At 37.5% G+C, this 19440-nt stretch overlaps 3 protein-coding genes across 4 annotated transcripts; 2 read left to right on the top strand and 1 right to left on the bottom strand.

The window, feature by feature from the left end:
* The first annotated feature begins 3128 nt into the window (after positions 1-3128).
* LOC103143549 (interleukin-18 receptor accessory protein-like) lies at positions 3129-10245 on the top strand. Its single transcript, XM_007560127.2, has 12 exons — positions 3129-3421; positions 3552-3714; positions 3913-4063; positions 4232-4397; positions 6972-7043; positions 7213-7342; positions 7420-7568; positions 8292-8429; positions 8620-8721; positions 8807-8914; positions 9000-9115; positions 9839-10245. Exons 1-12 carry the CDS (start codon positions 3331-3333, stop codon positions 10070-10072), a joined length of 1620 nt encoding a protein of 539 aa, XP_007560189.1. The 5' UTR covers positions 3129-3330; the 3' UTR covers positions 10073-10245.
* A 51-nt stretch (positions 10246-10296) lies between these two features.
* Positions 10297-13586, bottom strand: pcnp (PEST proteolytic signal containing nuclear protein). 2 transcript variants are annotated; one of them, XM_007560123.2, is made up of 5 exons: positions 13484-13586; positions 12037-12263; positions 11644-11712; positions 11500-11555; positions 10297-11332 (listed from the first exon to the last, which is right to left on the bottom strand). In XM_007560123.2, exons 1-5 carry the CDS (start codon positions 13545-13547, stop codon positions 11221-11223), a joined length of 528 nt encoding a protein of 175 aa, XP_007560185.1. In that variant the 5' UTR covers positions 13548-13586; the 3' UTR covers positions 10297-11220. The 2 variants fall into 2 exon arrangements, with proteins under 2 accessions (XP_007560185.1, XP_007560184.1); XM_007560122.2 differs by having other exon boundaries at positions 12037-12266; positions 13484-13577.
* Positions 13587-13659: 73 nt separating this feature from the next.
* On the top strand, positions 13660-19236 carry stk16 (serine/threonine kinase 16). The gene is made up of 8 exons (XM_016675414.1): positions 13660-13690; positions 14225-14349; positions 14582-14801; positions 14886-15019; positions 15759-15846; positions 16443-16571; positions 16707-16828; positions 17100-19236. Exons 2-8 carry the CDS (start codon positions 14264-14266, stop codon positions 17236-17238), a joined length of 918 nt encoding a protein of 305 aa, XP_016530900.1. The 5' UTR covers positions 13660-13690; positions 14225-14263; the 3' UTR covers positions 17239-19236.
* The last annotated feature ends 204 nt before the right edge of the window (positions 19237-19440 follow it).

Genomic DNA, 19440 nt, shown 5'->3' with positions numbered 1-19440 from the left:
TCCTTCATATGTCATTCTAACTGCATGCATCGCTTGCATTGTGGTGGTGATGGCTGTGATTGTTGCTACATATGTGAAGTTTAAAATTGACGTCACCCTTTTCCTAAGAGGTAAACTTGGCTCTAGTGGTTGCCAGGGCAATACGTCAGGTGAGGGGTTTTTTTTTGTTAAAAGTAAGTAACAGAAAAACAGCAGGAATCAACGTATAACTGAGTCATCCAAGTAATGGGATTTCATTACAATACCACTGAGTACTTGTGAATTTATCTGTCATGTGTTTTGTTGCTGTGTACATTAACACCTCAGCTTTTGGTTTTCATCTATTTTAAATTCTTTTGCTAAGATTTATCCGATATGTTCTCACTGGATCGTGAATATCTAGTCAAAATAACTTTATTTCCACAAATGAAGTCCCAGAACTGTAAAATATGAAGAATGTGCTCATTGTAACCTCTGTTTATACGAAAGCTGCAACAGACATGAAAAGTCTGAGACAAATGAAAGGTTTTTGGAAGAAAATAGACATAATCGAACTGTATTTTTTTATAATGTTAATTTACAATTACTAATAATTTTAAATGTTGATTATTGACTAGTAAAAACTTTCTGGAATAAAGTACATGCAATTTGTTTTCACCATTTACTATGATAAGTTTCTTACGTTCTACTATTCATACCAATCTGAACCAAAATCTTTTCAAATGCTGGCATTTATTTCTGGGTAATTCTGCTTCCATAGCCAGCTGCTATGAAAGCGAGGCGAATGTTGTACCTCAGGTCCAGTCCAGTTCAGTGTGTGGCACAACATTGTTTACTGCTGCTGGCTCTTTGCCTGCCCTCTGAGCAAACCACAACAAAGAATGTCGCAATGGCCACAACACACCATGAAAGCAAAAAACACATTTTAAGATCTTAAAAAAAAGATCTAAGCTTCCCCAGGAAATAGATTTTACTCATCACTTTCTTGTAACTTGGTGAACCTGCCGTACAATTATGAGACATTAGAGGGTTCTTTTGTGTGTGTGTGTGTGTGTGTGTGTGTGTGTGTATGTGTGTGTGTGTGCGGGTGGGGTGGGGTGTTTCCATTCAAGTCGATAGTCGTTGGATGTTGGTAGTAGCACCTTGGCGATTGATGCCCTTCACAAACCCTACACCGTCTCCCTAGTTGCCATGAAGCTATCTTCTTCCTCCTGACATCAATCACCTTCTTGCTCATCTTCAGTTTTGTTTAAGTTATTTCCACAGTTATCTCCTGGTACTTCCCCTCCTGCACTCCTATTAAACAACAATTCATCAGGAATGTAGTCAACCAAAAGCCCACTGAGGCATTCAGGTCTTTATATTTGCCCCATTTAGTTTTACACTTTCAATGAGCCAAGAGTCTAACAACGGATCATAATAAAACCAGTTTATGTACAATGTTACAGAGCAATATGAAAACATTCAAAAGACAGAAAACAACTAAAATTTAAAGAAGAAAATGAATTTTCTTCAACTCTTCTAAATATTGCAAGGAAAAAAAAAGGCTGGATGCGTAAACGAATGATGGGTGATTTGAAACTTTTGCATAGCAGTGCATTGTAAAATCAGATTTGAGCCCATGAGACCCCGACGGTTAGAACATGATACTGGATGTGGTGAACTATTTCTTCAGAATAATCTTGTCTCGTCTTCTCAGACAATGCTGCTTGTCACGGTAACACAACAGATGGTATCGATCTGTTCTGTTACTTTTGCTATTTCCATTTCAGCTCCAATACTGAATGTACAAGTACACTTGTACTGTGTATGAACACAGTACAAGTCATCTCCACTGAGTTTAAAGTTTCTGCACAAAAATGTGTACATGAAACTAAATTAGTCCCCGTACAAGAATCATCCAATTCTCAGAGACTACTGCTGTTTGCGACTCACAGTTAGCATTAAATAAATTACCTTCCTCTGAAAATTGGTGTTAGTCATGAGGCAGATCTTAAACTTTACAACCACAGGCCAAACATGTCACAAAGGTATTCAGGCAGCTATGTTAAATACAGTTTCACAACACTAATTAATTGACATATATATTCTCAAATTTATAAAAGTAAAAAAAATCTTGCTCTATTTTAAAACTATGAAATTAGACCACAAGCGTATACAAAGTTAGTGCAGGAAAAGTATTCTGATTTAAAATTATCTTTGTATTTTTAAATCTACTAGAATTTTAGTCATGTTGATAATTTATTTATTTATTTTTCATTTATTGCATATGAAATTTTCTGGCGTTCTCTAAATTGATTCCTATTTCTGTTTTTTAGCCAAGTCAACATTATTTGTAAAGAACCTTTAATACAGCAGGCACTGACCAAAGTGCTGAACAAAAAGAAGTGGAAATAAAATTCAAGAAAAATGTCGAAACAGGAAAATACAATATGAAATACAAAATAGAATACATGTAAAGAAAATACAAATAAATGAACCACTTGTATCAGACTGAAAGCTAAGAACAAGAGGTGGGTCTTAAAATCAGAATTAAAATGGTAAGCAAAGAGGCTTTTCTAATTTGCAGTGGAAAAGCGTTCATTGACTTTAGGAGGCGCAACGGCACATCTGCACTGGAGGGACAGAAAACTCCCTCATTATATGGAAATCCAGCAGATGGTAATTAAGCCATGGAAACAAACTCTTTCACATAACTTTAGTGCCGTGCTCACGTGACATGATCCTAAAGCACATCCCTGCATCCTGACATTGTCCTCCGAATTACACAGTATGTAGATGCAAAAATGTGACAAGGATGCAAAAATGAAAAAGCAGATTTGAATCAAGTGCTGCGTTTGCATGCAGCAAGAAGCATGAGAAACGGTGAGATGATATAGGTCAGGTTTAGAGAAGTCATTTCAAATAGGTCATGCAAGGTTAACCATAACTGTGGATGTTTTCTTTCTTCCCTTTTTGCTTTTGTGCTTATCTCCAAAATGCCAAACAAATAATTTCACGAGACCAAAAACGGACATCTCAACACCATATATATGTATATATATATGTACTGTTTACATAGGAAGTGGCTACCATGTTAGATTTCATAGAAATCATGTTCAAAGACAAGCAAACAGGAAACAGTGCGTCAACCCACTATGAGCGCAGTTTGTCCTTTGAAAATAACACCACAAGATTCACCCCTCAAGAGAGAAGTCGATAACGTTTAAGATGAAGAAGAGAAAATATCCGAAACATCACTTCTGACTGGTCATAAAAAAAAGAAAAGAAAAGAAAAGAATTAGTGCGATGTAAAGATCTGCATTTCTTCCACCGATCAAATCAACAAGCCTGTGGTTTTGGAGACGGAACATGCGAACCGGAATCGTTCTGTTTTGCTTTTTCATTCCAACTATCGCAAAGGGATGCTGTGGGAAAAAACAACAACAGAGGATTTTGACAGGTACTCCTTCCGGCTTTTTATGAACGTGCCTAAAGATTCAAAGCTAGCGTGCAGGAACTTATAAACAACTGAACAATTTGGTCAAAGGAACAAAAAGAGTTTGATGCAGCTGCAAAGCTCCTGTCTGCAGATCAGCCGTTTCATCACTACAAAGCTGTGGAGGGGGAAGTCTTTGTGATGCCATGCGATCCATCTGAGAAGTCCCCTGTGAAGAGAGCCGGAGCTGACGACGGCAAAGCATGTGGGGAAGAGTTTGTGGCTAAAGATGCTGGAGAAAACAGAAGCTTCACAGGGTAACTCATGTGGTCACTGTAACAACATTCATTTTAACTGAAAGCTAGAGTTTAACTCCATTCACTAAAGTGCCTCGAACATTGGGTTCATGTTTATATGCTGTTCCTTAAAAACGTATGTTTTAATACTCTACATACTAAAAGTTTCTTGGTTAAAGTATTGTTGATCCCACCTCTCCAACTTGACTGTTGCTGCAGGTCAAATTCGACTCTGCAGGTCATCGCAAAAACCAGTTTGAGATGCTTCGAGCCTGAAGAGAGCAGCGTGATGCTGCTGGCTCACATTGAGGGACGCATCCCCTGTCCCGGACATGCCTGTTATAACAACACAGGTGTGGTTTGGTACAAGGTGAAGTACATACAAGAGCAAAGTGACAACCTCTCACAACACCCAAAACCACTTCCTTGTAGAATCCATTTCTGATTGTTTTTCATGACTGAGGTACTTCGCCAGTGCCAAATGGGAGCGGTGACATGCTCCTAGGTCCCAAATTCACTCCTGTATGCCTTCTTGCAGAAAAACAGACTCGTATCTATAGCGAGAGAATCCTGTGTTGAAGACGGGGAGCTTCATCTCTGCACAGTCTACAGAGAGGACACGGGTGTATTTTATTGTGACAGACGAATAACTGAGCAAGGAGTCGCGTGGGTCTTCAGGAGGGCCGTCCACGTTAAAGTCATACGTAAGACTTTTCGATATTTCTGCTATAATTCAAAAACCTAATCTGAAGACGTTTCATGCATGTGCTACACCATGACTGCCACAGTGAATCACACTCATGTTAAGAGCAAAGAAACAAAAGTCTGAAAGTTTTGATTTATCACTAAGCACCTCCTCTGTACTGCAAAGCAGACATACTGCTCACACCTGTTCTACGAACACACAAAATCTGCACTGAAAAATCACAAGGTCACAGTTCTGCAAAATGCAATAGACAAAACAAATAAGTCTTACATTTTTGCCATGTCATTCAGTAATGAATTGACAAATGCATGCAACAACTGCGTTCAAGCAGAAACATTTTCTGGGTCTTTTAAACATAAATTTCCATGTCCTAGTATGCCTTTCAAGCAGCACTCCACTTAAAGGATTGCATTTTATGCATGCATCCACTTGTGAGCAGGCTCAGAATCATTTTTCAAAGGATTGCAAGAACTTCGAAAACCTTTACAGTTTATGAAGTTAAGAGTCTTCATTATATGGGCAGTATGTTGCATTACCCCCCAAATACGGCAGCGGTTTTTCCAGATCACCCAGTGAGAGACGTGTTTGTCATAACTGCTTGTTTTTATTTCCCCCAACCAATAAATTAGTTTGCTGAAACTAGGAGGCGTCTTCTGCAGAAAGTGGTCGACTGTGTGGTTGCTGGAGCCTTTGCTCTGCTGTGGTAGATGTGTGGTGTCAAAAATACATAAAATATACATATTGAACATTATATATATATATATATATATATATATATATATATATATATATATATTTTATTATTGGAAAAATGCACATCATCTAAAAAAAACAGTACCTTCATAACCTTTTAAAATCAGGTGTATTGGTAAAAAAAACAAAATATTAATGAGCAGTCAGTGTTTAGGTCTGAGGCAGAGAGGAAGTTTCAGAAATGCAAGATTCAGTTTTTCCACTGTTAGCGAGAGCGCTCATGCTCATAGCATACTTTGTGGTTTTCCTTTTCCCACTAAACAGAGTTACATACCGCAAGTAATGCTTTCCTGCAGTCACACTTGAATGTAAAGTTCATGTTCGTTTAAAATGTGAAATATTTTCCGGTTTCTTTGTCTTGTGTTTTTAATTGTCCAACTTTATGTATCAAAGTGTTAATAGTACAGATGCAGCAAATCTACTTAATAATAATGATAATAATAATAATTTACCAAGAGGTAAAAGAAGAGATAATTCACACTATTCAACACACTTATGTGACATTTCATAATGTCCAGTGATTCAAGTGCTTTTTAGCTCCAATAGAGAATTCATCAATTGCACAACTCAATGCATGTAGACGTCTGAATGCAGTGGCAACAAGCATAAGAACGGGGGGAGAATGTGGATTTAGGTAATCTGGTCGTTGGAGGCTTGCCAGACGGGTCTGAATATTTCAAAAACAACATTTTGTGGGGATTATCTGTGGCTCTAAGAAAAAGGCCACTGAGTAAGTGTGTGTGTCTCAATAGGGACACACACACACACACACACAATAGTCCCAATGACATATTGCCATTGTAAGTATTTTCCCTTGCATTAACTTTGACTGTTTCATTTCTGCAGTGCGCAACGTTTACTTAGAGATGCTACCATGAGGAAATCCACAGCAGCATTTGAAACCGCTTTTTGCTTAAACCAGCTAGTTACTTTATTGAGTATATTGTATTTATAAAAGTATTAAATAAGCCCTATTTGTTAAGAATGCTGTTATTTATCCTTCTTGGTGCACTTGTTCACCAGAACTCTGTTTTCACAGTACTTTTTACTGTTTTTTTTTTGTTTTTTTTTTTTTAAAGAAAAATGAAACTAATCTAATCGCTCCATATCTGTGGCTTACCAGTGCTTTACTGTTTCACCTCTGAGTTTCTCAGTCACTTTCTTTTTTTTTTCTACCTTCTCCACTTGAAAGTGTTATCTAATTTGCTGGCGTGATGTTTGGTTTTTATTCTGAGACAAGTTATCGAGAGCTTTGCAGGAAGCCATGCTACAAACCGTTTTGTTGTGTTAATCTTGGCAATCTGAGTTTCATCTCTTACAGTTTGATGGAGGATTTCCAGACTCGTAAAATATCATTTCCTACTCCAAAGTGTATTGAAATATCTACTTAAACTAACAGATTGTTAGTGATAACCCAAATCTGTGACACACAAAAACACATTTTTGTCCTGTTAAACAAAACTCACATAAATATGACTTATAGTCATCTAAAAAAAATAAATAAATACTGTTTCAATAACCATCAACAACTGACATTCTCACTGATTTTTTATGGCTGAAGAGGGAAAGTGGAGGGCTGTTGCTGTCGATTAGATGCACTAGATTAACTGAACAATCAGTAAATGTGACCACCACTATAAAAGCTGCAACTTTAGTTCTGCACTTTTAAGGATGAAATTAACAATAGTCTTACATAGCATGCTGATTAATTTCTTTTTGCATTTTTATATGTAAGAGTTTCTATGTTTGTATAGCGTAACATCTTTGAAGTCCCATGTTTTGCAGAATGAAAATATAACTTTAGTTCCTGTTACCACAGCATTTACAGAAGCAAACTCTCCTCCCGTGGTTAAGTATCCAGCTGCCAACATGACTGAGGAGGTTGAGCTTGGTAAGTGCGTTGATGCAGCTAAATTGACTAACATCAAAATCCTTGATTTTTTTTTTTTTTAATCACCGATTTTTTTATTTACATGATATAGACTATTTAGAATATCCCAGCCTAGTTGAGCCAGGCATTTTATACCTGTACATCTAAAACAAGTTGTTTTCTGTTTCAGGTCAGCCTCACAACCTCTCGTGTGAGGTAGACTTTGATTTTGAGGTAAACATTTCTCGAAAAGTAGAGTGGTTCATGAATTATGGCGGCGATATGGACAACATGACCCTGGTAGACACGGAGCGACATGAGTGAGTGAATAAGGGCACTTTCAACTCACAGCTTTGCTTTGAAATGGAAAGTAAGTTAATGTTCTTCTACATTCCAGAGAAGTCTTCTTTTCAGACATCAAGGTTACGCAGACGTACACCATAAAGGAAGTGACGCCTCAGCACCTGAAGCACGCATACACCTGCTTAGCCGGCAACACTGTGGGAAACAACAATGTCACAATTAAACTTAAAGAAAAAGAGCAAGGTAGCTCATTTGTGCTCCATTTGTTATGCATTTTCAATTCAGCATTTGAGCTTTTAAAATTACGTCGTCGCTCCAACAGCTGCATATAAAAAACAATAACCGAGTCAGCTACATCGGTATGACTGGGCGCTTTGGTTATTACGTTTAGTTTCCTTAAATCAAACTTGTGTGGGTGTGAACTGATGAAGCAAAACCCAAAACTAAAACCACGTGGATTTATAAAAGCTCAGATTTTGATTGAGAAGATAACATAATCATATCAGCTCAACAACAAAAGAATGCTATTCAGGTAGCTGCACCAAGATAAAAATATTATGGTTCATTTTTTGTCTGGACAAAATGTTGTAGTAATTATATTTTCAACTATAGTAGATAACAAGATTAAAAAAAATCCATTTAAGTTTTTTATTTGATTACATTTTTAAGCCAAACTTACCAATTTTTTCATTATTTTAGAAAATGTTCTCCATTCTCACTCAATCCCAAAGAGGCCAAAGTTCAAATCATTTTGAAGCTTTAGTTTATTTTTTTAATGGATTATGTTTCATTTTAAAACCTTTAGCAAAAAACGATAATGTGTCATACTTGGTCATTATGCTAAAAAAAAATGAATTGCCTTGTTGGGGTGCCAATAAGAAAATAAATAGTTTATCTGATTGTGTATTGTAGTAATTAAGCTACACAGTAATGCCATTTTAAGATGTGTGTGTGCTTTCATTCCAGGGAAATGGCGGTCACTGGTCGGTTATCCGTTTGGCTGCTTTCTGCTGGTCGTCAGCCTGGGAATCATCCTGCATGTGAAGTGGGTGGAATTACAGCTCATCTTCAGATCTCGCTTCCAGTTTGGAAAAGATGATGAAGGTCAGAAAACACGCACACGCGCATGCTACGACTAATCTCATTGCTAAGATCTGACATTGTGAAATCTCGCGTTATTTTTATCAGGCAAATCGATGCAGTTTTCTGACAATACACAGGAATGTTGCTTATGATAGAAAACAAAATAAATTCCTACTTTAATATTTAAGTATATATTTTTCTTACCTTGCAGAGAAGGAATTTGATGTTTTCGTGTCATATGTGTGGACTGGTCCATCAGCAGAGGCGGTAAAATGTTTGGCCATTTCCCCCAAGCCTTACAGTGACGCAGGAGGTATGAGCCGATATGCGTATCATTGTTTGGATTTAAAAGAGAACAAAATAGCTCATGTTTCGTCTCCTCCGAATATCAAACGTAGAGATGCAGAGCCGTGAGGAACCGATAGAAATGCGGCTGACCCGGGTGTTAGAGGACCAGTGGGGGTATCGCGTCTGTCTGCTGGAAAGGGACATTCTTCCAGGAGGAGGTAATAGCATCAGCTGCGTGTGTGTATCTGTCTCCACAAATGTTTCTTCTTTTTTTTTAATTAATTATCTGATCTTGCTTTACAGCTTATACAAACGATGTGGTTCTCACTATAAACAGAAGTCGAATGCTCATCTGTGTCTTGTCAGCTAAATATTTCGCCAGCAGCAACGCTGTGTTTGTACTGGAATCAGGAGTCAAGGTAGGCCGGAATATTTCAGAGGGGTTTCTATCCCTTTAGCTGCCTTTTTTTTTAATTTTTTTTGTTTTGTTTTTTTGTTTTTTGAGAGTGTACTACAGTGGAAACTGGAAAATAAAATAAAAAACTCACAATATTAAAAAAAATAATAATTTTGGCTCTTTTATCCACCAGATAACAGATTCACAATTAGTCAAAAATGGATGGTTTTAAAAGGATAGTTTCTACATTCTCATAGAAAGTTATCAAATGATAAATTATGCTTTGAGATTTTGCATTGCACATAATTATTCAAAATTAATTCCACCTAAGTTGTTTTATTTACATACTTATGGATTTAAATGTTTTTGCATGTTGTTTTTTTAAATACCAGAAGACGAAACGCAAGCTAGTACCATCCCCACTGCTTTTCATTCACAAGAATCTCTAGTTCAACATTTTCTACATAATTCCCCCACGCGCCCGCACAAAACTTTGTGGAAAAAAAAAGAAAACACCATAACTGTTACAAATCCAGTTTATACTCATCCTGAGAGCAATACAAAACAACTTGGTTTCATTTTGTGGCTGTTTTGACATAAACTGAAACCGGTACTGGTGCAAGAAATAAAGAAGCTCACTCCACAAAGAACCCTCTGTAGTTTCTGAATGTTTCAGTTTACCATCCTGATTCACTAGTGAAGTCATTTTAACCCCAGTGACTCACGTCTTCTTCCACATCTTTAGGCCTTACTGCAAAACTCTGCCCTCAAGATGCTCTTGATTTGGACCAGAGGAACTTCGGCATCCTTCATCCAGCCAGAACCTCCACTGCCCAAACTGGTGCAGAGAGCCTTGAAGGTACTTCCCAGTCTGCAGTGGAGCACAGACGCACCTTCCACGACCGCCAGGAGCTTCTGGATCTCTTTGCAGAAAGCCATGCCAGCTGACGGAGCGAGGCCGGCTTCACGTGTGCAATGAGAGGCCTGAGGTGTGGGAAAAACGTTTCCCCGCTGGAACTCATTATGCGTTAGTTTTCATAAACATGCGTCACCAAAAGACCGTATCATAAAGCTAAAGCTGAATCTGAAATGTAAATAAATATGTAATTTATCATGATTTCTCCTACTGCTGCAATAAATAAATGAAAACCATTTTTTTAAATTCATATTCACTAGACATGACTGAAACAAAGACAACAGCAATAGGTGTTGATATATTTTATTCAGAGATGTCAGAACGAATGGCTGAGTAATCCACAGAAAAATCAAAACTATACATTTTGGATAGTGGGAAAAGAGTTGAAGACACAACACACATGTTGATGAGTTAAATTCAAAAGGAAAATAGTTTTGGGAAAGTACCTAATTTTAACAAAAGGGCAACCAAGAAAGTGTGCATGGTAACGAGTCAATGTTTAAATATTTGACAACAGAGAACATTTACTGCAAGCGCAACAAACTGGATTTCAGCTGCATGTTTGACAGGGCGAATGAGGCAGAAATGAAAACAAATAAAAAGTGTTCTCATAGGTGAGGGAGCTGGTAAAAACAAAGGGCTGTGCAGTAAAAGTGAAGATCTAAATTCAAAAAAGAATTTAATCTGAAAGCAAAACAAAAAGAAAATAAAAACCTACACTTAATAATTTAACCCACCGACTAGTTTGTGGATTAAAAAATAAAACATTGTCACTATGTACATTTTTACACCAACGTCAGACAAGCAACGTGCTTGTTAGGATTAAACCAAACCAGCGCATGGAGGAGGGAACAAAAACGGTAACAGCATGAGGACAGAGACTATCCCAATCATCCAATTAGCCAACAAAACAAAAGCAAGACGTAGCGAAGAAAAAAGTAAATTATTTTCTGGCCATCTTCTCCCTTCGTCATTACTACTCCACATCTCTGGAGACAAGAGGCACCAGGCAAAATGTCTCCTCTTGAGTTAAGATCAACCAGCTGTGGTTAAAAGCGTAAACACAAGGCGGAAGACTGAAATTAGCCTTCACTGCTGTGTGCCGAGTTGTACAAACCGAGGCTGCAGCGACAAAAATGAGAGCCTTCGTAGATATCTCACATTAACAAGTATAAAAATGTCATTTAGTGACAGAACTTTGTGGCAGTGATTTACAACTTGTCAGACTGGGCCTTCAGCTTCCTCTCCCAGAGTTTCTGATTATCAGAGAAGCCCTGCTTGCCCTTGTTGAAGGAGTTGGGGCCTGCAGATGTTGGGGTCTCCCTGAAAAGATAAGTTTATCGTCTTAGGTCAAGTTAAGAAAAAGTTAACACACAAAAAAAAATCTCCCTCACAAAATGTGTTTTTTTTTTCTTTTTGAAAAAAATAAAAAAATATAAAAAACTGATTTACTAAAACAAAAACAGGCAAAACTGTCACAGCTTTTGTACCTCCCAATGTTCTTCATCCTCATCTTTGCTTCTGGAGGCATTTCTTCTGGTTCGCTCTGCACAAGGGAAAAAAAAAACCTAACATCAGCTACTTTTCATCGATTCCACTCCATATGACGTTTTTTTTTCTGAGCGGGTACTTACATCATCATCTTCGTTAAAAACTGACACCAGCTTTTTTGGAGGAAGTGATGGCACTACCTCTTTGGGTTTCTAGAACCAGTCAGGGACAAAATAACAAAGTAAAATGGCAAAGCAGCATCACACTTCCTTGTTTTGTAAAGTAACAAAAAGACATCCTCATATTCAGTAAGAGTTAAGTAAAAAATATAAAATAAAAATAGTAATTAACCAACTTTAGGCTGTTTCAAAACACAAACACATGGAAATAGAATCTGCTTATCTTTATAACCCAAAGACATCAAAATTTCCATGGCTCAGACCTAAGTGTGTTCATTTTAAGGCTGTTCTGCAACTACTTTCACAATACTATCTGCACAAATTGTATTCTGTAAAGATATACTGCTCAACACTTACCGTTGCTCCTAGTTTGATAGAAATAGGGTTTGATTTCTTCGCCATTTTACTGCCCATGCTGAAGCCAATTTTGGAGGTTTTGCATGGTGCTGGTTGGTCTGCTGAGGACTCGTCCTCGTCTTCAAGGTTAAGATGCTGAGATGTGCGTTTGACAGCAGTCCCATCTCCCCCCCCAGTGCTACAAGAGACAGGCTTAGTTTTCACTCTGTCCTCCTCCTCCTGTGGCCCTGCTTGAGGCAAGACAACTCACCAAGGTGAACAACTGCTTTGTGGGATCTGGGAGTGTTCAAAGCTACAATTTAAGTTCTTATTTGCTTAGAATTCAGATTACAAGTCTAATTTATGAACGTCACAGTTAATGGCAATAGCTGATAGAGTTTACACCACATATGAAGCCAAGGATAGCACTAGGAAAACTGCAGATATTACAAACTAGAAGAAAACATGAATTGATACACTGAAGTCACTGCAGCTGCCATCTTAACAGTGACAGTGCTAGTCAAATTATTCTAGAATAAAAGGTTAGTTTCTTAAAAACATATTTCAAATGCCTTTAAACTTGATCATGCAGGCTTTCTACTTTATATCAAGGTAGTCACAATGTAGTGACTACCTACTCTACATAGTAGGTATTTTTTTTCAATGCATTTTCCCTAACTCAGTAAATGATTTTTGATGTGTTGGGGGAGAAAAAAAACAATGATCACATATGAAGAATTATATTAAAAGGTCTATTCAGGATTTGTGAAAATGAATGCACATGAATATCACTACTATGCAGCATAAACAGAGCATATTCTTAAAAAAAGAGCTAATCATATTTAATATACTACTATTACTACCGATGCATGGTTACCTTAAAACAAAAATTCATAGTGGTTTCAGTCAGATACAAACCATATAGATAACTGATTGTGTGATTTTAATTAGACACATTTTTTTATCTGGCATTTAACACGAGCCAAATAAAAATGACAAAATAAAGCCAACAGCATTAAAAACTGAATGCAGTTGCTTATTTCATTATTCTTTTATCTAGCCATCAATAAATCAAAAAGTAATTTAATAGTGTCTCCAATTCCTCTTACATCAAGAGGTTTGCCTTGCAACTGCCTGTGCTAAGTTAGCTTAGCAAATTCTTAGCTTAACTTAACAAATAACAAAAGACTAGTTACCCAAACTCATGTAAATGATCGGTAATTCTCTTCGCTCATGGTTTGTAGCCTCATTAACACACTTTAAGTAACATTACTTGCAGCCTTAATCCAGCGTTAATGGTACTAGCAGTAGCCAGCTAAAGCTAACATGTAGTTCTCTCGTTGAAGTTCACAAAACGTCTATTTGTAGGACGAGCTTCTTTTAAGCAAACGGGTAGCACATCAGTATACTATTTAACAGTTGTTATGTGTTAACTAGATTTTAAACATCAAAACAGCACAAGTATCACCTCCGTCGTCGGAGCTATTTTTCCTGTTAGGCCTGTTATCCGCCATCATATCTTTCTCTGGCATCTGCCACTAGTCTTTATTTGGCGCTGTTTGATTTATGAACTTCACAATATTCGCAAAATAGAGACGAAGAAGAAGCAGCAGAAGGGGGAAAAAAACACAAAAATTATATCAAGCTAACTTGTAAGGGAAAGAGAGAAGCAGGTAAGAAATATTCAGTTACCAAGTTAAGAAAAACATTATGTCAGGGGATCAGTTTTAAGACATATAAAAGAAATTAAGACGGTAACTGCATTACAGATTGCTTGAAAATACTGTCTGTGTGTTGTGTTAGCTAACCTTCGTTTTCTGTGGCACTGCTATCTTAAGGTATCATGCGACTAATATCCTACATATTAATCCTCATTATTACCAAATAATGTCGCATAATTTCTTTTTCGCTGGTATTTTTTTAAATCCACCCAGGGGGTTGAAATGTTTTACAACTTATTTCCTTGAGCCTTGAAACGTCACCTCTAATCGAAAAGGTTTGTTTGATGATTGAGTCATTACAGGGAAGGAATTCCTACATTTCTGGGTTTGAATAGAACTTGAAACAGTTTAAAGCATTCGGAATTAATGTATTTAATGCTACCACAGGCTTCAGGGTTAATTACCCTTCAACCAGCATATGTAAAACCATAGGCATGTGCCCTCTGTTCATGCATGTATTTCTAATTTCTTTATTGTTTCTCTTAGGTTCTTTGTAAAGTTTTTGGTTAAACAATGTACCAGTCGGCATGGGACAGGCCCTGTGTATATGCTCCCGTGGCTCCATCACCATTGATAACAAAAAGTACTACTTTGTCCAGAAACTGGATGAAGGGTGAGTTGACTTGATTGTGTTGTAAAGTTTCATGTCACCTACTGTGCAACTTTATATTTATAGTAATGGATCTTACTGTAAATCATGCAAAATATAAGCTCTGTCTTTTACACAGCAGCCCTAATTCAGTTTTTTTTTTTTTTTATACAAACTCTAACATGCAGGATTCACATTACCCCCCCCCCCTTTATTGTCATGCTTCCTCTAACCGGCTTTCTCTCTGTCAATTCAGTGGGTTCAGCTACGTTGATCTGGTTGAGGGGGCAAAGGACGGACAGTTCTACGCTCTGAAGAGGATCTTATGTCATGATCGCCAGGCTCGCCAGGAGGCTCAGACGGAGGTGGAAATGCATCAGATGTTTAATCATCCCAACATCTTGAGCCTGGTTGCATATGCCTTCTCTGACAGCGGAGGCAAGACGGAAGCCTGGCTACTTCTGCCTTTCGTTAGAGTAAGTCGATGCTGTAATTTGGAGGACGAAGGAAACTTGCCACAGTGTGATCCTGTTGTGATTTGTTTGTGTGTTTGTGAGCAGAAAGGAACCCTGTGGTCTGTCTTAGAGAAGCTAAGAGACAAAGGGAGCTCAATGCCAGAAAACCAGATTTTGAAAATCTTCCGCGGAATCTGCTCTGGTTTGAAGACTATTCATGACAAAGGCTATGCCCACAGGTAACGTCGCCCAACTTTCAGAGATGAGCAAATCGTATTTGTTGTATTTTATGTGATGTTGTATGCATCCATGTGCCAAAACACAAAGCGCAAGTGGGTCTATGTAAAAGATATGATCACAGGAGGATTCCATAAAGAAATACAGATTAGTTTCACATATTTTTTTAGATGCAGTTGTTTTAAGTAAATATTAATTTATTTGGTCCAAGAAAGAAATAACCATCTGCAGAAACACTGCAAATAATTATTGAAGATGGACATCATGGAGGGGCGATGTGAAGAGCATCTACGTTTATCTGACCAATCTGGCGGAACAGCTAATCATATCTTGTATGTTAACACGCAGCCTGCCCAATATCATAACTACAGAAGTTGAGACTTATGCTCATGAACAGATTAATAAGATTAGTTTTATTCATCTGTGCCCAATCTGCTCGTCCATCACAGAAAAGCACGAGAAGAGTGATGAAGGCTTTTGATTATTGAAAACATAGTGTGATAAGAGTGATGTGTATGAATATTTGACAGCACTGCTGTGTAAAAACGTTTAAATTAGCAAGTCTGCTGATGTGCTGTTTTTTTTTTTGTTTTGTTTTTTTTGTTTTGCCAAAACATTCTAAGTTTGCCATTCCTACAGAATTCAGCTTTCAGTGTTTATAACTTTGTGACTGACTTGTGTGTAAAAAGCTGTCTGGTTATTATTGTCCACCATTTGTGTAATTTTATTTAAATCTGACAGGGATCTGAAACCCACAAATGTTCTCTTGGATGAGGAAGACCGGCCAGTTCTAATGGATCTGGGCTCAATGAACCGGGCAAGAATTGAGGTAAGAGTAGACGTCTATGGAAAGTTGGAAAATCTTTACTTATCAATTGTGAATATGTTCACATGGTGATAGCCGCCTATAAAATTATGAAGTTAATTTGATGTGATCAACAGACTGCAACACATATTGTCACTTAGACACATATTGTCGCAGAGACAGAAGTGTTAAAACATAGTATATAGTTGCCATTGATTCATAAATGATGCTGAATACTCCAACAGGTTTTCTTTTTCAATAAAAGGTTCTGGTTTTTCACCACTAGGTGGCAGCTTAGCATTGTTGATGCTATTATAACTCTTCATAAGATGAGGCTCACATCCTAACATCTTCTGTCTTTCTGGTAGTTTTTCTCAGTGCAGCCATTGTACATGTATTTTGTTTTCAAATCAACAGCACTGTTTTTATCTGTTAATTCAGGGGAAAAAAAGCATTTCTCTTTAAATTCATAACTTGGGTGTTCAGAAATGGTGTCAAAGATTGTATTTTAGTTTTATTTGTGCTGTGAACGTTGAAGTTTACTAGATTTACTTTTAGGCGTTACTCACCCTGTCAGGACTTGAATACTTATTGATCTATTTTTTATTTTTTTTAAATAGGTCAGAGGCTCCAGAGAAGCCATGACTGTGCAGGACTGGGCGGCCCAACGATGTACCATTTCCTACCGAGCTCCTGAACTCTTTAACGTCGAAAGTCACTGCATTATAGATGAGCGTACTGATATTTGGGTAAGACGTCTTCCTCCCCGTTTTGAGCAAATTGTCCAGTTTATTCACTGTATTTAACTCTGGATCTCTCTGACGCTTGAAATAAAAGTGAAAATCTTTAGTTCTTCCTCTGTGTGTGTTTCCATAAACCTCCAGTCGCTGGGCTGCGTGCTGTACTGCATGATGATGCTGGAGGGCCCTTATGATCTGATCTTTCAGAAGGGGGACAGTGTCGCTCTGGCTGTCCAGAATCCAGTGACCATCCCTTCAACTTGTAGGTCAGTATTCAAACTGCAACAACAACGATGAGCGCTTACAACAGCATTTTTAAAGTTTTGTAGCAGTTGTTAACCAAGATTTCTTTACACTTCTTGCATTTTTCATCCACTACTTCTGTCTTGCACTGTGTCTTGTTGCTTTTGACGACTTCTTCCAGCAAAATAACAACAAGTAAAATTCTTGTCGTTTGTGATTCAAATCTAAACTATTAGCTCAACATTTGCATCACTGGAGGTGAATTAATCTTTTGTGTGTCTGTTTTTGATTCAGTTACTCCAACGGTCTCCAGACGCTGCTGAGCTCCATAATGGTTTCGAATCCCCAGGAGCGACCGGGCGTCGGCTGGGTCCTCGACCAGGTCCAGGACCTGCAGAGCCGCAGTCCAAACACTCAGACCAACATGGTGTGACTCCTGCGTGGTGCACTTCATGTAGGGCCATGGACACTTCACCACGTCAGCGTACCTTCGCTTAGTTCCACGGTGAAATCTCACCTTTTATTTGTTCTCTTAAAGTGTAAATTGCTTTTTTTTTTGTTTTTTTTTTTGTTTTTGTTTTTTTAAATCGTGACAGTTGCTATCTAATTAATTCCTTAATCCTTTTAAAGCAAAATTAAATAAATGCCTTAAATTGTTTCACACTCTAAAGTGCAATGCACTACCCTGTCGTTGGTATTAGGATAATTTCACTTTCTTTCTTTCTTGATGGCTGTTAAAGGGAATGAATAGTTCATGTTTTTCTCAAATGATCGGCATTTCATTTTAGCCTTTGAATAGTTCTGGGAAAAAGGGAGAGGTGTTCGCTGGGTTTACCAGAAAGCAGACAAAATCATGCATCATGTCATATCTTGTTGGCTTTATCTGTTCTGAGTAAAATGAATCCAAACCTACATTACGTAAAAAGGTCAATTTTGAGTAAATGGCTGGAGGATTTAGTTATTTACATCTTAAAGGGTGCCACTCTGTCCTCCTTTTTCCAAAGCTAACCTGGGACAAATAGCCAATGCTGTATATTTAGTACCTGCAGCTTCCTGTCCTGCTTCAGTAAGCGATATATTGTAACGTTTGGGCACAGCAATGCAGTCGCTGCATTGCCATTCCAATGAAGCTGAAATCAGCTGCCAGCTGATTGCACTAATAGACGGCCTCAATTTGTTTCCTTTGACACACATAAGGCACGGTTGCTGTAGAGACCCAACTTTGTGAAGTTTGAATGCCTGATATTTAGCTCGAAATGTGTATTTTAACAAAGAAAATTATTTTATGTTTAATGGGAAAAAAATGAAGCAAGCGTCAATTTCTTGTTGGATATAGTTATAGTTTTTATGAATATTGTCATTATTATAGTCGGATAATATTGAAATTGACACTTTCCAGTGAATGAATGTTGCTTGAATTTAGCATGTTGGGTTACATTCTCTGTGAAAAAGGACTAATGTTTATCTGTTTCTCCTCAGTTTTGGTCCAACATCTGTTTTTAAAACATCAGCTGTTATTTTTAGACAACACCTTCACATTTTCTCTGTTTATAAACGCCATCTTTTAGCCCCAGTTGGAGTCACCAGTGCAGTGTGTGTCTACATAGTGCTGTGATTATTCATCTGTGTGTGCTGACACTTTATTTACAGTTCCAGATTTCCGTGTCTTACATCACAAGTAGGTAAAAACAACAAATCTGATGATTAGACCAAAGGTTATATAATCAAGAAAACGGCTTTTTAGATTCAGTAATCCCATAGAAAAACATATATTGACAGTATGTTGAGGCGGTACGGTTTATGCTACTGCAGGATGACACTTTTCTTGTTATCGTATCATTTTTATGTTTATAACAGATTTTTAATCAAATTAGTATTTTGCATTCCAGAATTGCTTGTGTTTAGTATTGATTTCCTGACACGTATGTGTGTGTGTTTCACACTTTAGTTTTCTCAGGGTATGCTTGCATAACAGAAGATCCACACTAGAGGATTACCAAGGTACCTGGAAAAACAAATGTTTTTGGCAGTCATAATTAATTTATTGCTTTTGTGGCTGTAACGCAGTAATATTTTGACCATGAAGAGCCAAATTAGCTTTGTTATTTGAGTTGTACAGTTAGAGTTTATTGACTTTTTGGTGTAAAAACATCTTCTTTTGATGCAACGGTTGGTTTCAAGCAATGACTTTAAAGTCTTGTGTTTTTGCAAATTAAAACCTACTTTAATGCTGCTGGTAAGACAGTGGAACGATGTGAGTCAGTCGTTATTAAAAGGTTATTTATGATTACTGGAAATTGGTAAAAACAAAAACAAAAAAAAACATCTCATATTTTCCGCACTGTAATGATGAGTGTATAAATGTTAAATATGTAGCATTCTATATTCTGTACACTTTGTAATAATTATGAAATAAAACTACTTCCTCTAATTTGCTCTATTCTAAGCGCTCCTTCCTCTGCTTATACTTTAATAAACAAAAGCCAGTGGAGACCCCTGCTGTCAAAAAGTGGCGTTGCAGTGAAATACGTTGTGTAAAGGTGAGACGAGGAATGCCGGGAACCAAGGTTTGCAAGCACAATGTCACAGCATGATGGCTTCTGTCTCACTGTTTTAATGTTTTGACTGAAAACTA

Source organism: Poecilia formosa, unplaced genomic scaffold (genome assembly GCF_000485575.1).
Source record: "Poecilia formosa unplaced genomic scaffold, Poecilia_formosa-5.1.2 Scaffold113, whole genome shotgun sequence".
Classification (NCBI taxonomy): Eukaryota; Metazoa; Chordata; class Actinopteri; order Cyprinodontiformes; family Poeciliidae; genus Poecilia; species Poecilia formosa.
The sequence above is the reverse complement of the archived record's forward strand: the minus strand, read 5'-3'. Positions and strand labels throughout refer to the sequence as shown.

Excerpts from the sequence above, each read along its gene's own strand:
- LOC103143549 (XM_007560127.2), top strand. The coding sequence starts at position 3,331 with ATGCGAACCGGAATCGTTCTGTTTTGCTTTTTCATTCCAACTATCGCA. Across the intron at positions 3,422-3,551 it reads ACAACAGAGGATTTTGACAG|ATCAGCCGTTTCATCACTAC; the intron begins GTACTCCTTCCG and ends TCCTGTCTGCAG. Across the intron at positions 4,064-4,231 it reads CAGGTGTGGTTTGGTACAAG|AAAAACAGACTCGTATCTAT; the intron begins GTGAAGTACATA and ends GCCTTCTTGCAG.
- pcnp (XM_007560122.2), bottom strand. The coding sequence starts at position 13,547 with ATGCCAGAGAAAGATATGATGGCGGATAACAGGCCTAACAGGAAAAAT. Across the intron at positions 12,267-13,483 it reads AAATAGCTCCGACGACGGAG|CAGGGCCACAGGAGGAGGAG; the intron begins GTGATACTTGTG and ends TCTTGCCTCAAG. Across the intron at positions 11,713-12,036 it reads CTATCAAACTAGGAGCAACG|AAACCCAAAGAGGTAGTGCC; the intron begins GTAAGTGTTGAG and ends GACTGGTTCTAG.
- stk16 (XM_016675414.1), top strand. The coding sequence starts at position 14,264 with ATGGGACAGGCCCTGTGTATATGCTCCCGTGGCTCCATCACCATTGAT. Across the intron at positions 14,350-14,581 it reads GTCCAGAAACTGGATGAAGG|TGGGTTCAGCTACGTTGATC; the intron begins GTGAGTTGACTT and ends CTGTCAATTCAG. Across the intron at positions 15,020-15,758 it reads GACAAAGGCTATGCCCACAG|GGATCTGAAACCCACAAATG; the intron begins GTAACGTCGCCC and ends TAAATCTGACAG.